This window comes from Sphaeramia orbicularis, chromosome 13 (genome assembly GCF_902148855.1).
Source record: "Sphaeramia orbicularis chromosome 13, fSphaOr1.1, whole genome shotgun sequence".
Taxonomy (NCBI): domain Eukaryota; kingdom Metazoa; phylum Chordata; class Actinopteri; order Kurtiformes; family Apogonidae; genus Sphaeramia; species Sphaeramia orbicularis.
In genome coordinates, this window is record NC_043969.1 from 32,474,685 (window position 1) to 32,499,890 (window position 25,206).

Genomic DNA, 25,206 nt, shown 5'->3' on the forward strand with positions numbered 1-25,206 from the left:
GCCCTGGTGAAACAGATCTGTGAGGAGAAACTGCTCAAACAATGATAGGTGAATTGACCATGCTGAGTGAAGAAATGAATTCCACTCTAGTTCTCTCAACAAGGTGACACTCAAGCTTCTGAGCCGCTGAGGAGACCCTCCAGTTGCTGACAGAGGCTGAATTTCACTGCAGGACAGGGCTGTAGGGGTTTGAAAAAAGGACTAGGCAAAACTGAAGCAGATGTGTGTGGATTTAAAGTTTAAGACCACAGGGACTGCGGTTTCTCCACCTAAGCTAACCTCCTTTTAACTATGAAATGTTGCCATAAAGTGCAACAGTGCAAGGAAGCATGAAAGTGATCGCTACGCATGACATTTAACATGGAAATATGGATACCGTTCAAGTGGGTGTGTTTCCCTTGTTTTGCTCTGGCTCTCAAGTGGGGGACAGGTTGTACACTAATGCCTCAATGATCCCGTCGAGCAATTTATTTAAAAAAGAAATGGTATTCTCCTCCTGGCTGAACTTTGATCAGTAGGGTAATACGACTCTCAGATCCAAGGTCCTGATGTATCCATGTACACTGATTCACCGGCCCCACAGTGGGCTGATTTGCTGCTTCTCTGGATATGGATCCGCAACCATGCATGATTCAATTAGCATGATGAGCAGTGGGCCCAGTGTGTAGCTAATGCCTGCATGTTCAGGAGAGCAAATGGATTGTCAGTATGGATTTCCATCTCTCCCTTGAGTCTGAAGAGTTGAAGGACCCTCTGCCGCTTATTGGCATTGTTAAACCTATGTGTAATTATATAGCCAAGCCGCCTTCTTGGCTGTATAGTTACACACTGTTGCTATTGATAATGACTCTATTCATTATCTAGGGGAGGAAACATGCAATCATGATGCTTTGATTACAGTCTAGAAAAGCTGTAATGAAAACAAGTTACTGCTAAACTATTAAATGACAGTTTTCATGACTAACGCATAACAAAGGTTGTAATCAAATGACTCCTGTTTCAGATTAATAAAACCCGACAAGATGATCCACAAATATTCTTAACACCATTTCACAATGTTTCACAATTCATGGACTGAGGGCAGATTTGACAGCATGACTGATCGGTGTTTTTTAGAACAACATATCATGTCACATTCTGTATTTATTGTCTCAGCGATAATAGGCAGCCTGCGGCTTCTGACAATGAAACAGTGTTTTGGGGAAATGGATTGCTGTGGTATGTGATCCTCATGTTTTCTATTGGCATGAAGGACAGAAGAGAGAAGAGTAGCTGTTACTAAGAAACTAATTGTCTCTGTAATGTTTTATCAGCTTTTGGAAATGCCTCAAACATAAAAGAGGAGGTTCCCACACATCATTCTCACAGTCAAATCACTCACAGCAATAGCGATGTAACTCAACACTTTACCTGTACGAGAGACGAATGAAATCCCCTTTTTGTCACCACACACTCACGCACAATGAATTCTTGTATTTCGAGGTGATGACATGCATTTGACATTTGTTTGTGACCGACTTGAGGACATTTAGATGTTGTAGTTACAAGGCTGGTTATCCGCCCTCCAATCATAGCAGTGCTTTCATCCTTAAGGCGAAGTTAAACCCTTGAAAGATTTAATAACCAAGGCGACTCTGATCTCGCCGCCAAATCGCCAAGCAGACATGACTCAAGGATGCAGTAAATTAGTGTTGAGGCAAAGAGGAAGAATGGGTCTTTGTGAAGATGCCACACAAATCTCTCAGCTGTTTAGTTGATGCTTCAGTATGAGCACTGTAATAGAACTTAAAGCTACAATATGTAAAATCTCCACAATAGAATTTCTAGGATTTTACTCTATTTTTTGTCGACTTGTATACTTGCATCATATTATATACGTCATTGAATGTAATGTCAAGTAACCTAAACTTGTCTTTAAACATGATTTGTTGATTTTTGCTTCACCTACCTCCCAAAAAAAAAAAAAATGCAATAGCCTGTATTTTTTTGTGTGTTCTGAGCTTTTTAGTTAAGGGGATATTAACTGTAGGTGATGTTAGTGCAGATTTGTCACCTGCTGTTAGACAGTAAAAATAGAAAACAAAGTCAGTTCAGACCTTGTATAGAGAAATAGCAGTGCAACATGTGTAAGGAGACCACTCTCCCTGTAGATATAAATGGCTCTGTCTATGGTAATGAAAACACAGTTCTCATTTTCATGTGATTATCCACTAATGAAAATATAATCATGCGTATTGCATTTCATATATGTGACAGAATCCTCCAAAAATCCCCCTAAATCTTACTCTGTTGCCTTTTTAAGTGATGTTACAGCTTTAGACAGAGCGTACCTGTGCTACTACTTTAGATAAACGGTGGTATTTTGACAATAATCCAGTCATAAGCTTTTAATAACATGCACTCTGTTTTGTCATTCTGTTTTTCTAATCATATTAGGTCATTAATATGCCACTAGATACCTCAGTGTGATTACCTTTAGCCCAAAAGTCCAAAGGTAATAACACTCTCACAAGAACAGATCCAATCACCTTAACTCGCAGCATTTTTTCCTTTTCTGTCCCCTTCACTAAAGCCGGCATTCAATCTTGTATGATCAGCAGGGATGACAGCAGTCAGCCAACTTATATTGCGGCAGAGTTATACAGATACACTTCTGGCCACGTTAGCTTTTGGAGACCGTCACCGTTAATGCCACTAACCCCATCAATTTGTGAGCACAGATTGAGTTTCCAGAGCAGCACTGAGCGTGTGGTAAAACTGTTGACTGTGGCAGACACTGGAGTTTTCTCTTGAGGGACGTCCAGACCAACATCTTCAGGAGGCTCCAGGTCGTCTTGTCCACTGAACAGACTGTCTGACCTCTGCTGTCACTGAGGGCATATGGTTGACATTATCATAGGACCCACATAATACGTAAACAAATTGCGAGCACATATAGCTAGTGTGGTTCTTATTCTGTATGTCTGAGTCTTTGTGCTCAGCTCCTGCAGTGAAGTCACTTTTTCACAAAAAGAACAACAAACGGTTTTCATCAGTGTGGAGCTCATTGGTAACCAAACTCCAGGCTTACTTCGCTGAGCCCCAAGGAAAGTACTCAGCACTTCATTTGGCTTGAAATCTTTTAGAATAACTTCTGCAGCATCCAGACAGTGCAAATCACTCTATTGCACTGGGAGCGGAGTGCCTGACTTGGCAGAGCAGGTTAATAAATTTGCTGGGGTTTTTTGGCAAATAAAATCTTTGGCTATCTACACATGAAGACACTTTGTAGGAAAAAATAAAGAATAAATAATTTGGGTCAAAGTCCCACCTCTTCTGGTTGTGCCCAATGGGACCTAACTCTGGAAAAAACTGAATTACAGTCAATGGAAACAAGTGATTATTTTTTTTAACCTTTTGAATTTGAATTGGGCATCATTTTCAGTTTTGTCAATTTAAAAGATAATTTTACATGTCAACAAAGTCGTAGTTTGTGGTAAAACTGTAAGACTGTTACAATATTTAATAAATATAAGGCTTACACACCCAGATCTGACAGAAGTAATGTAATCGTAACTGTCTCTACGATCTCTTCAAATTTGCCAAAGATGTTTCTGCAGCTTCAGTATAACCAGACAGTGGTGATTTTTACCTCCTTTCATACTTTTTCACATCACTCTTGAAAATTGAGGTAAAATGTGCCAAGTCAGTGGCTGTTTTGGTATTGGTGACATGCATCACGTGTAATGGGAAATGTAGTCCTTTGAGCTGTTAAACGCAAAACAAAATATTTACTATCTTTGTTACAAATTGCAACTTTTTTTTGTATCATGAAGTTATTAATTCTCCCCACTGACTGATCTGCAGTCAATAGGGAGGTCCCATTAGGTACAACAGAAGGGGAGGGACTTTGCCTGTCTATAGAATCTTGATCTAATAATCATGTGAACCTAGAAGGTAAAACTCATGCAGACGTGACAGTTTTTCAGAGACAGTTTCTCGCTCTTCTTACTTCTGTCTTGGGATTTCATGCGAGGGATACCCGGCTTCTTTTGTAGTTGCTGAAGCAGCAACATTGAACAGTTCCAACTGCTGCTCTTTACAAGAAGATTTGGCTATTTTCTATTCACAGCATAGGGCTCTTCTCTCTGATATGGAAAGTGAGTCTCAGATATCTGAAATGCTTCATCTGCTCTTTGATGTTAAGGACTCCACTGAATGCTGGACTCTATTAATAGCTGCAGTTCATGCAGAATTCAGGTTGTAAAGTGTTTTTTTTTTTTTTTTCGCCCGACTTTATGAGACTATTCATTTCAACTAGTCGTATAAGAAAAACTACACATACATTTAAAGCCAACAGGCGCTCATATAAGCCTGCCAATGTGTGAATCACATCCAAATGGCTCCAATATTTCGTGCTGCTTAACACTTGGGAAGGGATCAAAAATTCTCTTTAACTCTACAAGGTGTTAGTTTGTTTTTCACTTCCATACCTACACTTTCTTCTTTAAAGACACAGCAGGGACAACATGTTCCAGTTCAGCCTTTTTCAGCGTGATCCTTACCATCTTATAGATTTTTTATTTTTTTTGGCAACTTTCCTGAAACAAAAAGACATTTTTATATGCCATCATGTATAAGGTGAATATACTGCTGCTGCACTTACAACATAATTAGACACACAGGTCAAAACCTGGTTAAACATTTTTTACAGCTCAGTATGAATTTTGGTCAGTCTTGCCAACATCTTTTTTTTTTTTTGTAACTTTCTTTTTATTGAACATTTTCAAAATTATAAGTCTAGCACAGTACATATACAGGTTTTATGAAATATGTAGCAAATCCAAAATATGTCCACAGCAATGATCTCAAAAGTCTTTATTAGGTCTATTTCAGGCAGTTGCAGTCTGAGTTCCCAGATACGCCAACACTTTGCCATTGCCAACATTTTTAATCTCTCCTCCCTCCGTTTTCTCTCCTCAGATGAAGCTTTGGAACAAGTACAAGGTAACCAGTATACCATCTCTGGTGTTCGTGGATGCAGCTACAGGAAAGGTGGTGTGTCGAAATGGTCTACTGGTGGTTAGAGATGACCCCAAAGGTAAGATTAGCAGTAACTACAAACCACACATGCACAAACACACTTGTGGTGTATTTCCCTCAAATATATATATATATATATATATATATATATATATATATATATATATATATATATATTTTTTTTTTTTTTTTTTTTAATCTTACTTTGAGCTCTTACCTTAATCCCTGTTAATATATGGTTAACCTTTACCCCAGGCACCAACCATTACAGCCTAAAAATATCCCTTTCAACAAGATAATGATGGGTCTTTTGTGGCTCACACACAGCCACAGAGAAAGATTGATTGTCCTCACTCTTTGTCTCTTGTACCTGTGTAGCTCCAAATGCATGGTGGGTATTTTTTCAGTTGCTCTGGGTTATGGTTAAGACTTGGGCCACAGTTCCACTTTGAATAATCTTTAATAGTCACTGATGGTTCACACTGTTAACTGTTATTCCTGTTACTGTTGCATTTAAAGCTGCAGTTCTTAATAGTTTTTGAGTGTCTTTTTCCAAAAAATTTAAGTAAAAGTTGTTCAAGTGATCTGAAAGTATGCAAAACTTCTGCACATCTACTTTGTGCTGCAGACTTTTGTCTGATCACAGCCATTTTCAGACAGAGAGGTTTAAGATGTTATTGACAGTTGTATTTACTAATCAGATTCTGTTAGAAGTAGAATCATGTCCACGTGGCATCTGTGTATCCATAAAGAACCTTGGAATGTAGCTTTGCTTTTCCATAGCAGCATGAAATGGTGCCAAGGCATCTGTATTTATATTTGGACTGAGTCGAGAGAGCTGCACATGGAAGGGGTGTATTTGCTAATTCTGGCATTTTTCCCCATGATTTTTGGCTGTTGCAGTTTTAACTGAACTAGAAGTTAAACTAAAAAGAGACATGGACTAGCATCTTTAAGATCTGACATTTTCACATTAAAATGACAAGGACTATATTATATATTTTGTTGGCATGTGCACATAGATTGTATTTTGAAATTTAGATAAATCTGTCATTTTGTTCAACATAATCCATTTTCTTTGGTTGCCTATTAGTGGCATTTTGTTGTTTCTTAAATTACTCATGGCTATTCTATCAGAATGAAATCCAGTGAGAAAATGACAAAATACCAAACTTAATAACTTTAATAATATCTGTAAAGGTTATTTCAGTCTAGATTTTCATTGGTAGAGGAAAACTTGCGTTCATGTCGTTAACCTTCTTCACATCATCAAGCTACTTATTTGCCACCATAAGTTGTTTACTGTGGATTTAAGTGTTATGCAGTAATGGTGGTTACAGTAACAGTGTTGTCAGTGATAGTACTAATAACACTTAAATGAAAATTTGTCATTTATATTATGTCTCATAACTTACCCAGGATAACATTAAAGGTTCAATATATACACATTTACTTGTGTGAAGTTTGTTTTGAAGTCCATATTGTTCTCAAAGCTTCTCATCTGTTGATCTTAGCCACCTCAGTTTGTAAGCTAACAACTTTCTCAGCAGCCTAAATCCACGATAACAACCTGAACGCTCATTTCTATGATGAGGGCCCTTGTCGCATTTTCCCGAAGAATTCCTTATGCTCCCTCCTGAGTTCTGTAAATCTCTTCTGCTCTTCCACAGCAGCAGCACTAGCTACCATTAGCTCATCTAAATTCCCCATCGTCAGTTCCATGTGGACTTTGTAATGGTTTTTCATCTTTGTTTGTGTTGATGCTGCCATAATTATGGTGCCATGTGAATATCCTAGCGTGTCCCTGTCTCAGTCTTATCTATAAACCTATAATTTCAGTACTTTGAAGTGAGACAGAGAGTTAATAGAGTGGGCTTATATTCCTCTCTGTCCTCTGTGACTAAGAAGCTCTTAACATTTAAAAATGCTGCTCCTCATTCCCTGTTTTGTCAGCATGAAAAAGTGTCATTAGTCATGTGAGAAGGGAGAATGGCAGTATTATGGCAGCACAGCAGTGAAAGGGAATGGGTTTTTCATGAGCGCTGCGATAGAATTCAATGTCTGGTGGACAAAAGTAGGTCCAGGCCTTAAGTATTATTTCCATGAACTATTAACTGGATTTGCAAAGTGTGCGGGTAGAAAAGTGAATAAATATGGGGACAGGCATTGATTAATTTTGCATTATCTATAAACGGTGCAAAAGTTTTAAAGCAGAAATAGGTCAGTGTTATGTTTTACAGCATATCTCTCTTAGTTTTGCAGTTTTTCCATGTTATGTTTTTTATTAGAGGCAGACTGAGCAGTTTCTGACATGACAAATCAATTCAGCCACAGCAGCTATGGTAAGGAGAGGAAAAGGCTGGTTAAAGTTTGCAGTGCACTGCGATGGAGAGGGGCGGGTGAATGATTCGGGGCCCTCTGCTTTTCACTGTCAATGAAAGGCCTGTGAGTTGAGTGGCGTCAGACTAGCCTGCAGCGTAAAGATAGAGTGCATTTTTACAGTCCGAACAACAATAAAAAAAACGCAGCACCAGTGCAGTGCAGATGTGTCATTCCTGCCTAATGAAGCCCTAGACAACCAAGTTCACATAAAGAGGCCATTATGAACCAGCCTGACAAGGTTTTATTTATGATTACCCCCTTTCACTTCAGCTGCACCAAATGCATTTCTAGAACTGGACACTAACAGTGAGTATGGGCATATATGCACTAGTATTCCACCGTTATTCAGAATATAACACTACTCTGAATTTGATATGAGTTGGCAGATTCAGATTAGATAATCTAAATTAGTCAGAAAATACTTCTTTTGAAAAAGCTCTAAGACATTTCTAGTGACATGGAGAAACATGTGTACTTATACAAAAATCTTCTTTAATAATGTTTATATGTGCAAAAAGCACACCTTTGCAAGGGTGTGTTTAAAAGAATGACAGAGGGAGGCTGTGTTTACACAGTAGAAGATCTGCCAAACTGAAAAAAAAACTATATTAATTTGTTGTGTGCACAGCTGCATGTAAACAGGAGCACTAGTGGAATAGCCATTTTCAGTAGCCACAAAACAACTTAGAGGGAATTTTGGAGCAGTAGGGAAGTAATTCCAACTGATAAATCTTGAGCGACATGGCCATCAGTCTTTATTATTGTCATATTTTGCATCTGGTATGTGTTTTGACAATGGTCACAATAAAGTGCACATGACGGAAACAAGAAAAAGTTTGTCTTGAAAAACCCTGTCCCATCTTTTGCTTTCATTGTCCCTCTACTTTGTGACCCTCTCCCAGGCCTGGAGTTCCCCTGGGGACCGAAGCCATTTGCGGAGGTGGTGGCAGGCCCTCTGCTCAGGAACAACAGGCAGATAACAGACAGCAGCTCTCTGGAGGGACACTATGTGGGAGTGTACTTCTCAGCACACTGGGTGAGTGTTGAGCAGAGGAAAAGGACAAAGACTGTGCAGGGAAGGTGGCCTGAGTTTTCAGTTTTAAGTCAAAACACTGGCGCTTCAGTGACAAAAAGGGCAACGACATCACAGAGGAGCAGGAAGAAGCAGAGCAGGAGTCGAGGCAGATAAGGGGGAGGAGAGAGGAGGGTGGAGAGAAGTCCATTGTGTCTTTTGTTTACATTAAGAGTGGTCAACTGTCCCCTTCGTGCTTTCATCGCCACCTCTGAACCTTTTCAAAGTGGGCATCAGTCACCACACCCCACTGACATCAGGCTATTGTGTCTTTCTGCACTGGGCGTGCTGATAGCTAGTGAAGGTCATGACTCAGTGATGTATGAAAGGCTTTATATCATCGGTGGGCTGTTCCAGATGAGATGCAGCAGAGCTACCGAGACCAGTCAGCACAACAGCTGCCAGAGCCACAGCCTCAGAGACTGCCTTTTCAGAATGGTGACGCCTGAAGGCTGGCTCAGACCCCAGACCCATAGAAAATTGAAAAGGACAAGTCGCAAAAGCCATTACAAGATTCTGTCTGCAGTATTTTTACACCACATTCCCTTTGGTTACTGGTGTAAATCTAACTGCTATGAAACTAATCTTTACGAACATGAAATGGCAGCACTGGCACTGGCATGCAGTTATACAGAAGTGTGTGTGTTTTACTTCTTAATATTGGAGAGACCTGAAATGGCCCATGGCAAGGGAACATGACCCATATTTCAGTGTCGGTAAAAATCAGTGAAAGACATTAGTCAAGCCGCAATCATTTAGCAAATCTACATAAAACATCTGTGTATTCTTGTAGCATTAATGCTGCATTGTGTAAGATATATAGAGCATAAAGAGCCATATGTTATGTTCATCTCTATTAGAAACTTGGCAAAAAGTCAATTATCATGCTGTGAATTGATCAAGGCTTTGCAGGATGAGTATGCATGACTGAATCAATGAGAAAATGCTCAACACAGTGCATTTGCTGTAATTAAGTAGAATGGGTAAATAAACTGACTCTGCATCTCAATTAATTAGTAGAGGATATATACAGCAAAAGTTGGTATATATGAGATTGCACTGAGAATATGTAAAACTAAGTGTGCAAGTGGTTAGAAAGTACTGTTTTTTAATTATGTATAATGTGTCAATGTATTATGTACTATACAGTGTCTTATAGATGTGTACTGTGATGAGCCTAATTACCTGGCCCCCCACAGGGGAGGCAAGGGGTTTTGTTTTTGGTTTGGTTTGTTTCTTTGTTAACACTCTAGCCGCAACACTTTTGGTTGAATTCATACCAGATTTGGTTTACAGATTGCCAGTGACCCAGAATAGATGTGGTTACATTTTGGGAAAAGTAGGTCAAAGTTAAATTTTTTTTTATAAATTTCTTTTAATCCTTTTTTTCCCCACTTACTTATAATGGGCGAAATTTCAAATGTCTATAAAACCATCAATTTTGTTTCAATTTACTTCAAACTTGGCACATATATAGAAGCAATTGATATGCTGACATGACCACATGCATAGGCATCATGACATCAGCTGGATCCATCCCAAAGTAAGCTACAATATGTGTGAGGGCCAGGGTTTGTTTGTTTGTTTGTTTGTTTGTTTGTTTGTTTGTGTGTTTGTGTTTGTCAACACTTTAGCATTCATACTAAATTGGGTTTATAGATTGTCAGTGACCCAGAATAGATGTGATTACATTTTGGAAAATTTATGAATTTTTAAAATCTTTTTTTTTTTCCCCATTTACTTATAATGCCCGAAATGTGTCTGTGCTGACATCAGCACACACATGGACACGATGACATCAGCTGGAGTGATGCCAAAATGAGCAACAATATGTGCAGGGGGGTTGTTGTGCCTGGAACCACTTGTTAAAAATGTGGAAATCTTGACCAAACAGATTCTGGCATATATTACTTCTCTTTGTTTGAGCAGTCTAAGTAGAGGAAGTAGTATGACAACAGTAATAGAGCCTTCCAGACCAGGAAACTGTAACCTCACTCCTGTTAATAAAATAACAAATATTCCAGAGGAAATCAGCTTTTAGTAAGTGAGAGCTACTCAAAGCAAACTTCTACTGTGTTGATATGAAATGTTGCTCCAAAAACACAAATTGCACCTTTTCTCTCTGATGTAAATAATCATTATCTGTGTTTCTTCTATCTATGGGAAACTAAAGAAAACAATACAGTGAGCTTGAGAAAGTGTTTGGTAGTTAGACAGGTCTGTTCTCCTTCTTGCTGCCGTATCACTGTGATGTCATCTTAATGCCAGCCATACTTCCACTCCTGCTGCCAAACACACACAGAACAATAAATAGTTTCTCAGGCTGGAGCATTAGAGTTGGATTAGTGTTTCAGGAGGTGTGGGCTATGTTTCAAAAAGCCTGGATACAAAACAAGAGCATGACTAGTTTGTGGAAAGGTGTTTTAGACATAGTGACAGAGTTGGTGAACGCCCAGAACAAAGGAAGACACTCCTGAAAGTCACTATTGTTGTCACATATCTCTTATTTCTCTGTTTCTGTCTATTAGTGTCCACCGTGCCGCAGTTTGACCCGGGTCTTAGTGGAATCGTACCGAACCATCAAAGAGTCCGGTCAAAAGTTTGAGATCGTGTTTGTCAGCGCTGACAGGTGAGGTTCACTCTGCCAGAATATCAGATTTATTAACACATACATCTGTTTCTGTCTGTCATGGTAGTGGTGGAATAAAACCTCTACACTATGTATTTCAGATACTTGCACTTTACATGCAACTTCATACTTCTACTCCACCACATCTCAAAGGCAAATATTCTTTTTACTCCACTTCATTTGTCTGACAGATTTAGTCACTTTTGCAAATGTATGATTATCTTATAGAATATGATGCATTGCTATAGATTAAACTACCCAACAGTGTGAAGGAGTTAAGCTGAGTTCAGAAATGTAGAGCAGTAAAAGGCAAATACACGTAAATGCAGCAGTAATGTAAATCCAAAAAAAAAATCATGTACAGCCACCTTTAGCTCAAAATACAAGACATATGTAGACAGCCTTAAAATACACCCAAAAAACTGAACTAAATGGATCCTAAAGGTTAAAGTCACTATTTATTGTGACCCCTGACCCCATGACAAGAAGCAGCACAAACGGTTTGAAACATCTGACGTGTGTTGAGTTAAACCTGGGATAAACCATCAGAAGATTAATGCAGTAAATCTCATATTGTCTGAACAAAATGGTTAAAGACTTCAAGTGCAAATGGAGGTCACACTGAATACAAACACTTGGGTTTAAAGAAGCAGACTTTTTCACTGAAACTTTTGTTTTTCTGTTGTACATACAACCCATATACCCACATTGTATTTTAATACAGAAACTGAGAAATGCGTATGTGTGGTTATAACTTTACTAAACCACAAACCTGGCATAAGAGGTTTGCACAATATCGCATATATATATATTTAAAAAAAACAAACAAAAAAAACCAGATGACTTGAATAACTCCATTTAGAATGAGTTAATTATTCTTAATGATTCAGGTAATTCAATAAAAGACTATATCTGCATTTTTTTTTTTTCTTTACTAAACTTTACTAAATCAACAAACCTAATGTTGGCCCAGGAGTTTTGCACTGTACTGTATAATAAAAAAACAAGGACAATTTTACCACACACTGACGACTACTACTTTATGTACACAAGTAAGATTTTACCTGTATTTTAGTATTGTCAAAGTTTACTCTTAGTACTTCCACCACTGTGTTACACACAGAAATCATCATTCTTCTCTTTTTAACTGTTGACTGAGACTACAAAATCATCATCTGTTGTCATTTGCTGTTTTTGAAACCCCTCCAGGTCAGAGGAGTCCTTTAAGCAGTACTTTAGTGAGATGCCATGGCTGGCGGTGCCGTATTCAGACGAGGCTCGGCGATCACGACTCAACAGACTCTATGGAATACAAGGTATTTCACAGCTGCTTCCTCCTCATATATGGTGCCTTTTGATGTTCAAGCCCAGAGGTAGGAAGAGAATAGTTTTAAGGTGCCAGGCTTTGTTATGTCACATACTGAAAAAACTGGCACAATAGCTGACAGCTCTCTGTGCTGGGCAGAGAAACAGCAACACAGATTTGCCCTGCAGCCTGAAGAATGTGGGCCAGTTATCAAGTTTACTGTCTCGTTTGCTGCGGAAGTGGTGCGCCTCTCCCTCTGCGCCTCACTCTTTTTTCTGATTACCTTCGCTCTGTGTGTGCGCACGCAGAGGACTGTGGATGAAGTTAGCAAGAACTGGCTCTTGGCCTGTCCTGCAGAGAATGCGAGGAATGCACGGAGGACGAATCAACACTGCCTCCGCCACGCACTCGCAACCCCTGCAGTTCATGACGGCCCCCTACCTCTGATGCCTTCACGGCACATGCACAGACAGGAACTTACTGACTCACGCTCTCCGTTTGCTCCCAGATGGTGTCTGTTTCTGATAAGTCTGTTAATAAGGCAAGGAGATTGTAATCACAGCCATGGCAAGAGAGAGGGTGCGTAGTTAAAGACAAAATAGAAGGCATTGAAGAGCAAAGAGATAAAGTGAAACTGGCTAAAAGAGGTCAAAAAAGGGCCAAAAAGTCCACACAACAAAAGCTCAGTGGGGGATTGAACTGTCTGCGTCACAATGTAATAATGAAGGGAAATGACCTAAACCACCTCCCACGTGTTTGCCCATTTCCTCCCCTCCTATGTTTATCTTCTTCTCACACCATTCCCACCTCTTCTTTTTTGTCTCTCTCTCTCCTCCAGGTATTCCTACCCTGATTTTGTTGGATTCAGAAGGTCACATGATCACACGACAAGGCCGCGTGGAGGTGCTGAACGACCCCGAATGCCGGCTCTTTCCGTGGCACCCTCGACCCGTGCTGGAACTCAGTGAATCCAACGCCGTGCAGCTCCACGAGGGGCCCTGCCTTGTGCTGTTTGTGGGTGAGTAACGGGGCATTTTATGATGCCGGCTCCACATGGGGTTCTGCCTGAAGCGCCCTATGTGTCAATGAAGTGGCATTTATGTGGAGCATATTGAATGTCAGATGCGACGGAAAATTCTTTCAGTGTTGTCTTTCAGTGTAAAGGTCTGTGGGACATGATTTTACTATTTATGTGTTAATACAGAATGTGCATATCATCAATAGATGCGAAGAAAAATAAATGTAATTTGTTGAAAGCTATAAAGGTATAAGCGCATATACTGTAATGATGACCCTTAAAAGGCCACTCTGGTGTTCTTTGAGGTCAGACTGAATTCTAAAAGAAGACAGACACCATCTGTACAGCCTCTTTTGTCTCTTTCCGCATCTGTCCGCCATCCGTCTCTTTTTCCTTACTTTCCATGTCATGCATCTGTGCATCTCTCTTCTCCCAGGTGGCCTCTCTGGATGCCTTTTACTGCTCCTTTTCTTCTTCTCTTTCGCGTACTCATAACGCATTTATGTGTCTCTTTCCCGCTTTGTTCAGACGCAGAGGAGGAGGGAGAGTTGGAGCCGGCCAAGGAGCTGATTCAGCCAATAGCAGAAAAACTCATGGCCAAGTACAAAGCCAAGGAGGAGGAGATACCGCTGCTGTTCTTTGTGGCTGGAGAGGTGAGACTGGCCACTCTAGGCAGCAAAATGAGGAATCTTATCCCATTTTCTATAGTAAAACAATTGACACAATATTTGCTCAAGTTAAGGGGTATTTTTGCTTGACAGTGTTTGTTTTGGGTTTGCTGAGTGGTACTTGGAAATGCACTTTAGTTCCAAAAACCCTAAGACCAATACTATATTCATAAAACCATTATGATCAATGACACAACCTAAACCTTCAATCGGTTCTTAAACATTATGACAAAAGTAGGAAACTTTTAAAATATAAATAAAATAAATTAATGAACTCATTAGTGCTCTCTGGTGGAAAAAGTATGTATTGCAGTGCTGTATTCATATAGTTTTTAATATGACTTGAAGAGTATAATGTGATAGAGTATATAACGACATGAAAAATAGTAATATGGAGGTGACGACGGCAAAAGAAACCAAATGTGTTAAAAAAAAAAAAAAAAAACTTTCACATCTGATGATTTTTACAGCCTGTTAAGAAAGGCATAACAACATACAGTATCTATACTAAGCAAATAAATCGAAGTTTTTATGTATCTACATGGAACCTTTACAATTGTTGTAATCTTGGCCTTTGAGAAGCTGCTCTTATTGCAGCTTAAACCTGTAAATGAGACCCTCAGCCCTGTTCTTGACCCATATTTCAACTGGATGCCTGTAGGGAGATCTAGAGCGTGCAGGCAGACTTGCTGTATTCCCTTACACTACCTCCAAATCATCCCTCCATCCCCCTCCTTTATCCCCTCCCCCGTCTTCCCTGTGTGGGATAGACTGTGAGTTTTCATAACTCCTGTTATCTCATGTTGTTCTGTCTCGACCTTTCCAGAAGTGGTGGAGTTAGCAGAAGCGGCAGACATAATTACCAGATTAGCTACCTCTCCTCAGCTACCCTCCTCTCTGCCCTGCAGCTTCCCTTCCCTTCCCTTCCCTCCCCGTCTCTGCCCAGCAGTCGGGTCGCACAGCACTGGTTTCTCATGTCAAACACCGAGGGCAGGCTCAGGTTTCAGCCCTTGGGCTCACACATGTGCTGTAACTGTCTGACCCTGTGTGTAAATGTGTGTACGTCCAAGGCCACTCCACTCTGTCAGCCTTGAAGTCTGCAGGACAAGAGCAGCCTCTTTAAGTTTTCAGAAAACAAATGAGAGTTGTCATGATATGGTTTCATTCTGTTGATTGTCTGCCAATATTTACTTGACCCAGCACAAAGGGACATTGTTGCACTGGAGCTCATAGACATTCACAAGCTTCTTGTGTTTAACTGCAGTCTCAGTTTGCTTTGTTTCCCTCGTGGCACATGTGCTAAGGCAGATATTTTTACATCCATATAGTGCAGGTATAATTTCCTGGCTTTAGCTCGACGGGCTATGAAATCACCAGGTTTATTTTCCAGATTGGGTTCACGGTCAGATTTCACTTCCCGTTTCAGGTCTTTTATGCTGTCATTCACAGACTGAAGCTTCAGACCCCTGCACCTTGGCCTGGGTTGGCCCTCATAGTGGAGCGATGCCTGCCAGGCCAGCTGCTGGGTTTTCTGTGTCCATGAGACGGCAGTATGTTGGCAGTCTCTCAGGGGGAAGCCAGGCAGAGCAGAGTGACACAGGATCTTCTTATTCTAATGAAAAAAACCACAGCATAGAGTAGTGTATTGATTTATAAATGCAGAATGAATGATCCATTGTTTCTTCATTTCTGTTTGTTGTGGTTGTTGCACACAAAATGAACTCCTGTGGTATTTCTTAGTCATATAGAATTTAACAGGCAACAGCAGCTGTCAGCTGCCAAAAAACTCTATCATTGTTTTATGTGTTTATCTTTAACATAATTTTCTAATTTTATTTTGATGTCAAGTTATATTTCATGGCATATACTCTCCAGGACTTTGGAGGGATTCATTGGACTTAGTAGTGAGTTAGGATTATACTTATTGTCACCAGATTTTGTAACAAATAAACATAGACCAGGATGACCACATGCACTCAATAGGAGATCTGGCTAAAGTTCATTAACAGTTATATTTCCTCAAGACATTTCTCATGTTAAAAGTTGACATAGAATAAACAATATGTAGTTAATTGCTGTATTATGTTCAGCAGGAACTCATGAAGATATCTCTAAAGCCCTCAGGATTCAACAGTTCCCTGATTAAATTCCTTACTATGTACAAGTAAATACTAGCACCCTGATGAAGTTAAAAAATAAAACAAATAGAATGAGCACATGTCACAGAATTTTATAAATGAACAAAATGACTTAATCCTTATAGAAAAATTTTAGTTGCAACTTCCAAATGAATTTTTCCTCAACATTTATATGAAAATCAGGTATTTTCCTTTGTTTAATTTATTGATCGTGTAGATGTTCATAGAAGCTCAAATTAAATTAAGGTTATTATATCAGAACAAAGAAAACTGAAGAAAAAATTACTTTTTCTGTAAAATATATCATTAGCTGAAGATAAAAACAAGCATGTAAACCACTGTTATTTATCAAGCGACATGCTTTTTTATTGGGGAATCACTGTCGCAGAAGATGAGTATTTCCACATTCACTACAGAACTTCTGAACATCCAAATGGGTCATATCTGATGATGATGAAAAGCTGAGAAACTGCATTTTACCCAAGTTATTTATTATTACAAGATTAATGGTTCCAAAGTTATTAAACATTTTAGATCTTTAGGTTTGCTGGCAACTGTTTTGGTCTTTGAAGATTAAAAACAAAACATCAAAAAATGCAATGACATGAAGACAGACATAATAAATCTTATATCATTCCCTCTATTTTGACTAGAACAGTATTATAAATGATTGAAGCAGTTCTTTTTTATTGCAAATAACACTGATCTACGATGCTTTCAGAAGAAATGTAGTGAAACTTTGCCAAATGTGGGTCACTGGTAAAGAAAAATTAGGTCAAAAGTGCCAGTTTGTTATAGTTTAGTAGATACAACATTGGATCAAAAAGTGAAATTGTATTAATTAATAATAATAATAATTCTCTATTTCTCTTAATAAGAGAATGGGAATGACTTAATAGGAATGTTTACCACTGAGCTACACTGTCTGTACACTGCAATATATTAACTTTTCACTTTTCCTTTGGTGTAAGATTCATATATCCACAATATAAATCTACATATACACTTTTTTGTGCATTTTTATGTTTATCTTGAAAACATTAGACAACCAGTACTTTTGTTATTTGTTTTCCAATTCATCTCATCAAACTATGTCGGATGCAGCACATTTTAAACTTAAACCTCCATCACTGCTTTTATCCTCACTTATAAAATGTGTTTCTGTTTTCACCAAATCCTTTAGAGACTGATAGTTTATTGAGAATATCATAAATTTTACTGATAAGACTTCAAAGCTGCCCAGTGAGATGGATGCAGCCATGCTTCAGCGGTCAGAAGGGGAGGTTTTGTTCATCATTATCAGCTCGGGTCTTATCACACGGTCATCGTCTGTAAAATGCCACAGAGCATCAATAAGCAGAATAAACCTGACACGGCCCAGCAGGTTCCACACAGCAAACACACACCGAGCCTTATCATAGCCGTGAGCGCAGGCTACGGCGGAGAGGCCCTTTGTCTTTTTTGTTCTGAGCCGAGCCGAGGGCGGGGGCCTTTTAGAATGGCTGCACCTCATGAGAAGCAGTGTACACAAGCAGAGACGCTACACAAAAGAAGATGCATGACCTCCTACAGGGCCGAAGACTGACACAGATTACATCTTCTCATATCAGAGAGACTGAGAGGGCCACGGCGACAGAATGTAGGATTTCTTCTCTTTGCGGTTTCATTACACTGTGTGCCCACATGATCTATAATCTACGCATAGTGTGGCTGCAAGAGAGCATGACGGGGAAAAGCTTTTATTTGCAGCAGAATTAAACAGTATTTCACTCGTAACAACACTGTTTTTGGAGACATCTAACATTTGTGAGGATTAAGTGGTGAATACAGGGTGATTTGCAGTGTAATAAAATATGCTCCATTCAAAAGAAGTCAGCTCCCTACTACAAAATACCACACTGGAGTTCATCTGTTCCATCTGTTTGCAGTTTTATGACGTGGAGGTCAAAGAAATGATATTGGCATAGTTATCCTTTTTAGGTAGCAGTGCAACCAGTGAAACATCGATGAGATGATTGTTTGGTTTGATCCATTTAGTGAGTATAGCCATGGTTTCTGGATAACAGGGAAAGACATAACATGTCCTGAAGAGAATGGGTTTGAAATATATGTAAGAGGAAATCTGTGTGAAACGGCTGTATCTTAGACTTTGTTTTGACGATTTTGACACTGGTGAATAAATTGGTAACGAACAGTATCAACATCAGAGGCACTCCTCCCCTGAGAAGTCAACTCTTTGTTGCAGTGCCACCCCCTGGCCCTTTCTTGTTAGTTCTGCATTTTCAACATAATCTTTTCCATATGAAACTGATCTTTAATCTTTGTGAGTCTCCCTGTGAGCCAGCAAACATAGCTGAGGGGAAACCAGGTCATGCTGACATGAGGAAAGGAGAATGTCTTCGGTGATAGTAGTAGTGTACATTCAATAAGTGAACTGTGTGACCCTGCATAAAACATAAACTATGAAAGCTATTTGACTCAGAGATGATATGACTAGAATAATTGACCTCTGTCGAAGAGAGAGTACGAATTTCAGAGGCACTCCCAGCTGGAACGAAGCCTCAATAATTAATGGCCTTCTCAGGCTTGTTTGAAAGTTAGTGCCTGCCTGCCTGCCTTGTAGTGATTCATTCCTGTTACCTATGGTTACAGAGGTTGAAATCCTGAGTTGTTAGAGATAAGTCGTTGGTAGGTGTGAAAGGTGACATAAAGCCAGAGGCAAAACATGGGTGAAGCGCTTTGAAAACAACTACAAACGGACAAAACAGGAGTCCAAACCAAACACTGAAGTGAGATGTTTTTTACCCAATTCCTTAAGAGGTTAAACACTCTGGTTTCCTCCCCACATGAGAAGCACCTTCAGCTACATTGAAAATCCAAAGTTGAGTGAGCCTTTAAGTAGGAGAGATGTTGTCAAACCCCACCTGGTTCCTTCCTGTCTTTGCACACTGCAGGATGTGTGACTAAGCCCCAGCTCTCTGGTCTCTCCGGGCAGGAAGACGGCAGAGGGGAGAGCGTATTCAATTCTCTTTCAAGAAGCATGCATTCATAAAGACTGAGCCAGAAAGATCTACGCTATTTGGGCTAATCTTAACATGGCATAGTTCAACTAAAGGGTGGTGTCCTAGTTTTCATTTTACAACAGCAAGTCTGAACTGATTAGCTGCAGAGAGATGTGTAATGTAGTGTCTTCTCTGCTGGAATGTATCCAGCGTTTGACTTGCATGTCAAGGTACTTTTAACACCATGTAAGGAATGCACTGGGCTGTACAACAGGATGCATATCGTGTAATGATGGAAAGAACATCTGCTGTCTCATATTGTGATCTATCCTGTATTTTTTTTTTTTTAAATTACATCTTTAACAACAATATTTTTCATCATTTGAATGGCACAGATACAGGAAGCTTTTTAAGCCTTTATATGATGCTATATTTGAACTTGAAAGAGTTGCATGTACTGGACTAATTGTTGTTTCAACTTCTGCTGTTAAGTTCTACTGCATACTTTTACTTTAGTGTTGAATTTTTATTTATTTTTTACATACATTTTTCATGTTCTGGCTGTAATAATCATTTTAAGCCACAAGTGAATGTCTGTAGTCTCAAACTCTCACTCAGAATGAATAATCAGCCTTTGAAAAATATTAATTTAACATTTACCATTTTAATTATGAACAAATGACATGATTATATTTCAACAGGGATGGAAATGTACAAACTGTAGATGTGTGCCATAGTCATATTTGGCATAATTTTATTTTGGCACTATAGATGAAGTGTTTCCCATTTACATTTTTTATATTTCGCACTTTAATGTTTGATATTTTGTTACACAATTCATTAAAAATTTATGCAAAACATAAAAGGGAACATAATCCATTTTAAGTACATTTGTCATATATAATTCAAACTGTAATAAGAAATAACCATGAAAATTAGAGTAGCTTATCTGGAATTGAAGTAACTTATATCAGGATATGAGATTTTGATCGTAGTGCAAATCCTCCGACGTTGATGTAAATCACACTTATCGCTGTGTAATTGTCCATTTCACCTCAGGATGACATGAGTGACTCCCTGCGAGACTACACTAACCTCCCAGAGGCAGCACCTCTGCTGACAATCCTGGACATGTCGGCCCGTGCCAAGTATGTTCGCGACGTAGAGGAGATCACGCCAGCCATCGTGGAGCAGTTTGTCAACGACTTCCTGGCTGAAAAGCTCAAACCGGAGCCCATCTAAAGAGGAAGTCCAAATCCAAATTGGACATCTATGGGACTCTCACCATCATCAAACCCTCACACTCCCTAGCCTTCTTTCTCTGCCACTCCCCCTGACTTTGTCAGACTGTTAGACAGATGTCTCACTTTTTACTGACATTTTAACATTTTTTAGACATGTTCCTCTTTCATGGAGTCCTCTTTCTCCTGTGGTGCCTTGCATTGACTATAGTCCTTACAGTAATATATATGGAGATTGTTTTTTTTTTTTTTTGCCTCAAGAAAAGTATTTGTATTTTTTTTCCACTTGATAGCTGACTTCTAGAGAAACCCAGAGAATTACCCAATGGACCTACGTATTCAGCCAATTCTTTGCTTTCTATTTGTCTGCAACATCCTTGTTACCTTGGTTACTGAACATGTTGAGCAAGAATAATGTGACTGATTACAGATGTATGTCACATGTACACATAGTGCAAATGTGCTAAACCTCAGCTGTATGTAGCTGTAAGCCTTTATGACCCTATTTAAAAATAAAAAAAACACTAAAGAAAAAACACTAAAGGTGCACATATGGTAAAGAACACGGTATGCTTGATTGTAACAGACCAATGACTGATGTTTTAGGACCCTGTGTACATGTTGTGTGTTATGATGCGAGTGAAAGTCATCTCTAGCCAATTGTTAATGGTGGATCTCATCTCAAGTCATTATGAGGACTTTCTGTGAATGTCCCTTAATGAGTGGGCCAGGTTATCTCTGAAGGCACAAAAACGGCATTTGAAAAGTGTTGAATGTATAAATCCCTATATTCTGTTACTCCCAGTATGTATCTTCAGTCATGACTTCTCACACCCATTAAAAATCCACTGGCAAGCACAAAGTCCTGTTCCTTATATGTACTATAAATAAAGTTAGACTTGGAAATGTTAAATACATGATGAAATGACTCACCAGTTCCTTGAAGTATTTAAGTGAAGTGTAAAAGTGGAAGACTGAAAGCAAATGTTGAATTTATTATAGAAACTGTGCACAGACCTCCTTTTTTTGTGCTCCAGCTGCAGCTCAAAATGGCATCTTCTCTATTTATACTTGAATTGAAAATGTGGCAGTAAATGGAAAAACTGGACCTAAGACTTTCATGGTAAGTGTTGACTTCCTACACTTAATTATGACTCAAATGCATCTATTAACAAGATTTGATAGTTCCAAGAACAGATTCAGTGGTTCGGTGTGCCTCAAACTTGTACAAGAAAAGCAAAAACTATAAACCATTTGGCCAGCTGGACAATGGCCAGAAAAACGATTGGCAACTATTGTACAAACCAAAGCTGTGTTTTTGTCATTTCTCATGCAAAAACATTCTTTGGTCTATCTTCTAACAATGTGATGATTTTTCTTTTCTTTGGTAAAATGGAAATCTGAGTTTTTTTGCTCTTTAAAAAGAACTAGAAAAGTTTGTCTAAAATTTGTGAAATGGTCCCTAGGATTTCATTTAACCTAAGGAAATATGCCTAACAGTGGAAATATAGGAATTAAATGAAAAGTCATTATGTACAGCCACAAATTAAAATTCACTACTAATTCTACATATACATACTATTTAGAAAATTATTGCAAAAATCCCAGATCCATCTTCTGTGGTTTAATTTAATACAGTTGAAATTGTGTTATTTTGTCAGGTCAACAGCAATAGTGATATTTACAGAGACATTTAAAGGGAGCATCATGAAAACTGTCCACTAGCTTTAGATTTTAGGTTTTTCATAGACTGCATTACTTTCAACAGTTGTTTTCTGCCCTCAAATAGAAGAATACTTGCTGCCATGGCTGAATTCAAACTGTCCACATCAGGAACCACAGGAATAAAGAGTCTCTGGCCATCAGTTTTCTCTGCCAGCTCAACTGCTTCTAGACTCAGACCATGTGTTTCCCCACCAACCACGAGGGCAGTTGGACTTTGAGCCCAGCTCTCATAGTACAGCTTGGTGTCGACTCTGGGAAGAGAAACCCCCTCATCTTCACAGTCTGAATCCGAGTCATAGTCCTCATACTGTTTGTTCTTCTTACTTGCGCTGACCCAGCCATAGTCTCCTGCTTTGGAAGGTTTATCTGAAATATTTATATGTGAATCTGTGGTTTCCTCCCTTCTACTAGTGCCACAGCTGCTGTCAGCCACATGGACAGTCACAGATTTCGGGAGGTGATGTTCAATATCTGACCAATCCAGGCTAGGATAGATGGGAAGATGGAAATGAGCGCCCATTGCAGCACGCAGTACCTTGGGCTCCCAGACATCAACACAACCTGTTGGTGGAGAAAAGAGCACATCTGATAACTAGGAAACGGGTGGAATTCATATGTTTCTAATTTGATCATAGCTGAGGATGCACAATTTGGTGAACAGATTGTTTCAATTTTTTTGAAAGAATTTTGGAGGACATTGTTTCTCTTCTCAATTCTGCTAAATCAATGGTATTTTCAGTCTACTTGCTTTGTTGACAAAGTCAGTATCACTGATTCCAAAACATCATCTTACAATAGAGGGTTTTTCTGGCCTGCTCACTGGATCTGTCACCTGTTCTACATACCAGACAGACATGTAACCAGACACTGCACAAGTTATGCTGCACAGGTTTCACTGCCTAAACAGAAAGTGACTGGTCATTCCTTGATTATAGGTGTAGATAAAATGCAGACTCCACACAAACATAGAATGCAATGTCTAATTAATAAGCCTAATTGCACAAGCTGGCACCGATTTGATAAATTGTGCAGCTTTAATCATAGCTTACCTTTTGTGAGAAGGACATTATGGCACCCAGCTGCGGCAGCACATCGCAGTATCGTCCCAAGGTTACCAGGATCACGAATGTTGTCACATATCAGGGACAAAGGCACTGAATGACCTCGATTTGTGAAATTTAACCGTGATGGGTCCGGCCGGGAAAATATAGCTACACAATAATAACAAATTAAAATCAACAACAAAGTTTACTGTCAGCACTTCATAATAATTCACAACAAGAAATGAGTTACCCATACCAATTACTCCTTGAGGAGTCACGAGATCAGACCAAATCTTAATGTCCTCAAACTTGACTTTAACTAGAGTGGCCCGTTTCAGCTTGGCCACAGGGAGCTCTCTGAGCCGTTCCACGGTACTGAAGAACACCATCTGTGGGTTGGCACCAGCATCGAGGGCATCACAGATCAAACGTCTGCCCTCCAAGAGGATTTTACCCTGGTGCTCCCTAAACGTCCTGGAACGAGCGACACTCGCTAACCTCCTGAAGGACAAACAAGAGGAGAATACAAATGGATTTCACAACAGAAATGATAATCTTTTTTAATCAAGAAAACATCAGCTCAGTGTCCTTCATCAATCTGCCGATAATTTGGTTTTTAAATGTATGAATTTACTGACTTAATGAATATATCTTCTGAAGGAATGTACTACTATGGTACAATACTGTACTCAAGAAAATGTTTGAGATAACTGTACTTTGTGCATTTCCATTTTGTGCAGCTTTATGCTTCTCCACTACATCAGTCTCGACTTTACTATTCAGAGTACAGTTTTTCATCCCTTTCCTGTGTAGTGAATCCTACATATCACATGTTATGTTGCCATAGCCATGATGGATAACTATAGATTCAGATAGGTAGTCATACAAAAATAGTTATATTTTTTACACATATACACATTTACACATATACAGCAGCAAAATATAGCAAACAGTCCAATTTTAATATTTACCCAACAGCATCATACATATAATAGGGATCGATGACAAGGACCATTTTACTGCATAGGGACTACTTTGATTTCCTTTACGTGCATAATATACATAATATTTCCATTCTTTGACTTAAAGGTTTTGAATACACATTTACTTGAAGAGACAAATTTTCAGTGTGTTACTAGTGCGTGCAATCTTCTTCTGGAGAACTTCTTCAACCACTGCTGCACTATAATTTGTGACAATTACAGGAACAATCATCTTCTCTTTTCTTGATACTTACGCCAGTCTCTTGTCTCCAGGATAAGCCCTCTCGAAACGGATTCCATCAATTTCATCTTTGGTAAACGTCAGGTGAACAGGCTTTGTAGCTTCCTGCGCACTGCTCCTCGCCTTAAAAACAACACTTTCTTCAGGATGCTTTGCTGCAGATGTAACTATGGCCTTCTTCTCCCTTTTGACATTCGGCTTTACGGGCTCAGGCATTGGCTGCTTTGGGATTTTAGACGCCTCATCTTCTGGAAACAAGACTTTCACAGGTTTCCTTCTCAGACCGCGTACATACCTTTTTGGTTCCAGCATGAAACTTCCTCTCCTTGACAATAAAGAGTTTCTTTCTAAGGAAAGAAGGTAAATCACGCCTCTCATGTACGCAGCCATGTTTGTGTGTCTTCTTCTTCTGTTGTTCCTTAGACCGATGTGTAATACTTAGCCGTAATACACACTGCCACCAGCTGTAGAAACGCAAACATTACATTTAAAAAATTAAATATAGTTTTAAAACTCATAGTTTCTTGAGTAATGCTAACAAAGTGCACACGACACCGACGTTTTGTCCTCTATATTATCTCAGACAACTATTTCTAATTTTTACATTTTATTGAGACGTTATCAACACTGTGTTCTCGCGACATTACGCGATACAGTGGATGATACCATTAAATTGTATAGCTAGGGGTGGTTGTAAAAATAAATCAGAAAATGAAATAGAAAAAGTAGTAGTAAT

At 39.1% G+C, this 25,206-nt stretch overlaps 2 protein-coding genes across 2 annotated transcripts in view; one reads left to right on the forward strand and one right to left on the reverse strand.

The window, feature by feature from the left end:
• Nucleotides 1–21,391, forward strand: part of nxn (nucleoredoxin) — a 60,937-nt gene extending 39,546 nt beyond the window's left edge. Inside the window, exons 2-8 of the mRNA XM_030152899.1 lie at nucleotides 4,963–5,080; nucleotides 8,307–8,440; nucleotides 11,005–11,105; nucleotides 12,315–12,421; nucleotides 13,250–13,429; nucleotides 13,958–14,082; nucleotides 20,297–21,391. Coding sequence (XP_030008759.1) covers nucleotides 4,963–5,080; nucleotides 8,307–8,440; nucleotides 11,005–11,105; nucleotides 12,315–12,421; nucleotides 13,250–13,429; nucleotides 13,958–14,082; nucleotides 20,297–20,479 — 948 coding nt within the window. The 3' untranslated portion in view covers nucleotides 20,480–21,391. The remainder of the gene's footprint in view (nucleotides 1–4,962; nucleotides 5,081–8,306; nucleotides 8,441–11,004; nucleotides 11,106–12,314; nucleotides 12,422–13,249; nucleotides 13,430–13,957; nucleotides 14,083–20,296) is intronic.
• Nucleotides 21,392–22,080: 689 nt separating this feature from the next.
• On the reverse strand, nucleotides 22,081–25,026 carry mrm3a (mitochondrial rRNA methyltransferase 3a). The gene is made up of 4 exons (XM_030152897.1): nucleotides 24,484–25,026; nucleotides 23,503–23,747; nucleotides 23,253–23,414; nucleotides 22,081–22,764 (listed from the first exon to the last, which is right to left on the reverse strand). The coding sequence occupies exons 1-4, from the start codon at nucleotides 24,858–24,860 to the stop codon at nucleotides 22,184–22,186; spliced, it is 1,365 nt and encodes a 454-aa protein (XP_030008757.1). The 5' UTR covers nucleotides 24,861–25,026; the 3' UTR covers nucleotides 22,081–22,183.
• Nucleotides 25,027–25,206: the final 180 nt, after the last annotated feature.

What these genes read in the sequence shown, in the direction of transcription:
- mrm3a (XM_030152897.1), bottom strand. Translation starts at nt 24,860, where the DNA reads ATGGCTGCGTACATGAGAGGCGTGATTTACCTTCTTTCCTTAGAAAGA. An exon ending in GACTCCTCAAGGAGTAATTG is followed by an intron (nt 23,415 to 23,502) that starts GTATGGGTAACT and finishes ATTATTGTGTAG; the next exon opens with CTATATTTTCCCGGCCGGAC. An exon ending in TAATGTCCTTCTCACAAAAG is followed by an intron (nt 22,765 to 23,252) that starts GTAAGCTATGAT and finishes CTCCACCAACAG; the next exon opens with GTTGTGTTGATGTCTGGGAG.